At 35.8% G+C, this 5000-nt stretch overlaps 1 protein-coding gene across 3 annotated transcripts in view; it reads right to left on the reverse strand.

Annotated features, from left to right (window-relative positions):
- Positions 1 to 5000, reverse strand: part of FNIP1 (folliculin interacting protein 1) — a 77034-nt gene that overhangs the window by 868 nt on the left and 71166 nt on the right. For all 3 annotated transcript variants that reach the window (XM_075209838.1, XM_075209836.1, XM_075209837.1), the window contains 2 exons: positions 4207 to 4322; positions 1 to 4038 (listed from right to left, as the gene is read on the reverse strand). The exon at positions 1 to 4038 is cut by the window's left edge and continues 868 nt beyond it. In XM_075209838.1, the coding sequence (XP_075065939.1) occupies positions 3960 to 4038; positions 4207 to 4322 (195 nt within the window). In that variant the 3' untranslated portion in view covers positions 1 to 3959. The remainder of the gene's footprint in view (positions 4039 to 4206; positions 4323 to 5000) is intronic.

Below are 5000 nucleotides of genomic sequence, written 5' to 3' on the forward strand. Positions count from 1 at the left end.
TGTAAAATCATATCTTGTGTACTAAAGCATGACCTGATGGTTTTTATTTTCTTAGAGGAGGAGGGCTTAGTACAACAGCTGCCTATACAATGAAATGAAAATAAAATGGATCAACCGGCTTGTTCGAATGATTCACCATGTTCCTTTAATAGACTTAATTTTATTCTATACCTAAAATAAAATATATGTGTAATAATATACCTTGGCAACATAAAAGGATTTAAAAAAAATATATTATTTAAAAATGAGACAAGACTGGCAAAGTCAGCTAAACTTGTTCTGCAGGGTTATATATTATGATGCAAGTGTAATTGTCTAGCTTTAAATGAAATTAATTAGAAATATCAAATACCATAATACTATGTAAAGTCTTAAGCGTTGTTAAAGCCTTTTTTTGGTCTAAACAGTATAATTAAACAAGAGAGTCTGGATGTGTTAAAATAGTTTCATCTGATAACACACCCATGATAGTAAATCACTTTGTCCATTTCTGGTCTATATTTAGCACAAATAACTTGCAACAAGGTGATACAAGAGGAAGAAACCCACACAAATTGTGCATGTAACCAGGCACAGATAATTTTATTACATTATTGACCTGTACATTTACCTTGCAAAAGATGACAAATAAGAACTTACCAGTGCTACAAGTGATGACCGTTTAACTTCAGTTCTGCAAATTCCAACAGAAACAAATAGCCAATTCGGGCAATTTAAAAGGCAATAGTATAAACCAACATCTAAAGGGTTGCAATGATCAAAGGGCAAGAATAACGTTGTCATGGTTACAGCGGAACACCCTGCTTCCAGATAACCGCGAGGCATTGGATTTGCCTGTGGTAATTAAGGCTTTCCAAGGAGATGATCGCATTATTTCAAGTTAGATTAAATAAAACCGACATAATAAGCAAATTTCATGACATGTCACACAGAAAATAATAATTGCCTCTTTTTCACACTCTTAGGGGCAGATTCAATTCTAAAAATTCCTGCATAGTGTTCCGGAATGGCCGTGAGACACTATGCATTACTTTTAGTTAAGTACCGCTCACTTTTGCTTGCGCCCCATAGAGGTGCGAGAAAAAGTGAGCTTTACTTTTTACCATATAACAGCAGTTGAATCTGTCCCTTAGGTGGGAGAATCACCATAATGACAGGCTGCGCACATTGCTGGCAAGTACAGTAGTAATTTCTGCTTATTTTTCTTCTACGAGTGCAAGAAAAAATAAGCAGAGATTCCTTCCATAACATCGGTATGAGGCGTCTCCACGGACGCTTTCGGGGGACACCTGGCGCTGAACTGAATCTCCTCCTTATAATGCTCATTTCCTACCCCTGCGAAGCAGATGGTCTCTGTACAAGCCTATAAAGATTGTGTTCTCACCTTTCAATAGAGAACTCATCTCAAATTTACTTTGCAGCAGAGAAATAGATGTTATTGCAACGAATATATGATCTAATATAATTGCGGGTTTACTCTGAAAGTATATCACTGCTCGTCACATCAAAGCAAATACAAAACAAGCACTTCTCAAAATATTATGTCCCCTTTGTAGGGAACTCACAAGGAACCCCAACCCCTTTAGTTTAGTGACAGACTGCACATAATGCAGGGAAAACAAGTGCATTGTATGCTCTGCATGGACTCTACCATACAGCTCTATATAAGTATTTCTATAGACCTCTATTATAAGCTATGGACAAGGTTGGAAAAGGAGGGATTATGGAATTTTGTTTTGTTTTTAAAATGAACTGCATTATCTTCGTACTATGTTTTAATGCTTCTATATTTCCCTTTCATTCTGCTAGACCGTGGACTATACATTATACAAATATATAATTTTGATAAATCAATAAACCATCCATGAGATCTTATCCAGTCTCTAAAACTAAATATAATTACTATATGCAGACAAGATTTATTTTTACTCCTCCATATTATGCGAATGGTGATCCGTACCCCCCTTTTAGCTTGCAAATGCCATTTTTTGCAATTACAGAAAGACTTTGCTGATTTGTAGACCTTTCCATAGACAGCATTAGTAATGAGGACAAAGGATTGTTATCATTTATTTATGTTAATCGTTTAACTCATATGATCAGTGGGGGATACAGTGCCCTCGTAGTGTTGGTAACTCAACCCCTTTAGAAAAACTAATTGTAAGAAAAATATTGGTTAGTAGCCTTTTTAGTAAACATATGCTATTTGTTGCTACTGTCTGGAGAAAAATACATACTATAAATATATTAAATGTGAAATCTGCTTTGAAAGATGGAAATGAATACTTGGCTGGAAAAATAGTCATCACTGAATGAACACACAGCACAATGTATGACTCACTCAGATCAGTGATGTAAGATAATGATGTCACCACTTCCCCTCTAGCGGGACAGATTTCATGAAGTGGGTTTTAGCCAAAATGGATTTCAACACACATCTGCAAAGGGATTCGTATGTTCTTTTATTACTGCCTCCATCATAAATAATATAATTCACTTATGTCCTTAACAAAAATAGTGGTCATAATTTATTTGTAAAAACATACTTATGTCAGTGATAAGGTTTACCAAAGATTTCTTTATGAATGTAATGTTAAAAATCTACATACAAAAATATTTTGACTCCATTTTTAACGTATTCCTTTTTTTTTTTTTTTTTTTTTTTTTTTTTAAATATAGGCCATACTGATTTTCTTCAACATGAGCATAATATATACTCACGCATATGACATATAATCCATACACATGGACATATAATAGTGGATCAGCATTGCAGAGGAAAATATAGTATGATTATTGCAGAAAAAAATCCCTTTAACCCTATCCATCTGCAGAAGTGTTAAAATGCCCACATCCCTCCACACAGTGGATGCACACATATTGTGGGACTAAACCAACATGTGGGAATGTAGAATGTAATATCACTGTGAATTCAGACTGCATTCTCATGTATACTGGTTCTGTCCAAAACATGGCTCCACTGTGTGTAGGAGATAGGTGCTTTAATATGAGGTAGTATAGAATGCTGAATTCATTCCACAGTTAAAGGTGATGTCCCATGTGTGCTTTCTATGCTCAGCGTATAACCGCCCTGGGTTCGTCACACTCCTGCAAACACACCACTATGAACACACCCTGTAGGAACAGACATTGACGCTGCCGGCAATGCGTAGACATAAGGAGAAGATAAGTGTCATGTTCCTGGGGCAGTTATTCGCTGGGCACAGAAAGTACCTGTTTCACACCTGCCTAAGCTCCACCCGTGCGGAGCATGTGTCTGACCAATGTGAAATCTACTGCAATCAAAGAAATAGTGTCAGAAAGCAAATAGTTCAATTATATTGTTACAGTATTTTTGGGGATTTTCTTGCCAATGATTATGTAAAAGCTTACTTCTAAAAATGTGCAAGATTAAGAGTAAAAGCTGAACCTTTCGAAATTGTATTCATTTTAACACCTTGGTAAGTACAGAGAGATGTTTTCTTCTTGGAGCTAAAGCCGAAGTCTTTCTTTTTTACATGATCAATTCTACCAGCGAGTGAAATTTGTGCTAGAAAGTGAGATTTTACCAAGTACAAAGCAAACACTTAAAGCCATCCTCAACCTTTGTTCATTTCTGCTTAAACCTATTTACGAAATCATTTTCAAATGCTTTTGCAAGGGTCAAGAGTTTTTAGAATTGAGAAAAGTCTGAAATGATGCTGCAATAAGAACTCGCGATTGTGTTACTCTTAAAAATGAGTATACTTTACTTTTCATTATTAAAGTTCTGTTTCTTCGTTATGACTCCCAAGTACGCGAGTAGGCAGAATCTCCTCTGATTATCTTCATGTATATCTGCTGGTATTCTACACAGATCATAGTGTCTGCTTGGTTTCCATTACCACATATTGTAAGGAAGACATTGTCCTTTTTTTTTTTTTTTTTTTCGGGTATAGGGTTAAGTAAATGGATTCCCTTTACAGAAGGATCTGTGCGACGTAAGGAGAGTGGGTACTGGCAACAGCAGCAAGCAAAGGAAGATCACTGGATTCGATCCTGCAAAAGGACAAAAAGAAAACACTTTTTTTTCCAATGTACAATAGAAAACAAAAAGCTTGTCTGGAAATAGCCTGACATTCTTCAGACTCCCACCTATTATACCAGATTTATAAGACATGTTAGCAATGTCAGTTACTGAGATTGGGTCTCCGTATAGTGTCTTACCCTAGCACCATGCTGAGCTCCTTAACATGAACTCTGGTTTGACCTTTCAGATACTCAGAAAGCATTCTGCTCTTGAAGTAGAGCTCTTGCAGTCGGTCTTCCAGATGCATGATGCACTAGTGAAAAACAAGATGGAATGGCAAATAAAAAATAGATAATGCTACTTCTTTATGGCCTTGACCTGTCTGTATTACATCCAAAAATAACTACTGTATGTTATTTTAATAATTTACATCACCACCTTTCCCTTTGTGGCTTCCATTATATTTATGAGCGTTAGATTTCTAGTTTAAGAAGAATAATGGGCAGCGCCATTCTAGCATTAGGGTTAGATACGACAAAGGCATCACATATCTGCAAATACTTATTTCAGTTTTTAATTGACACCAGTGTGGATTTATAGGCAGGGGATGAGGAGATTACAGAAATAATTTGAAAATAAAAACACATCCTACTTACAATACATTGTACATTAACTTTATTTGCTCAGTAAATAAACATTAATAAGTAACAGCAGGGTCAACACTTATTCATCTGAAGTCAATTTCAATATCAATGTACAATGTCTGCTTAGATTCAGCAAGCTGGTATCATACAGGCATTTTAGAATGATGTATTTATCCAGGGATAGCTTTCTTACACTCCTAATGTGTGGCAAAGTAGTGTTTATGGTTGAAAGCAATTAGTCATTACAGGAGTTTCGTACCACCATAAGTGTATGGTTGAAAAATTAAGATGTTCTAATACTCCAGTGTGACACTTACACTGGGACATTTATCAACATTAGTTTTGAA

Source organism: Mixophyes fleayi, chromosome 4, assembly GCF_038048845.1.
Source record: "Mixophyes fleayi isolate aMixFle1 chromosome 4, aMixFle1.hap1, whole genome shotgun sequence".
NCBI classification, from domain to species: Eukaryota; Metazoa; Chordata; class Amphibia; order Anura; family Limnodynastidae; genus Mixophyes; species Mixophyes fleayi.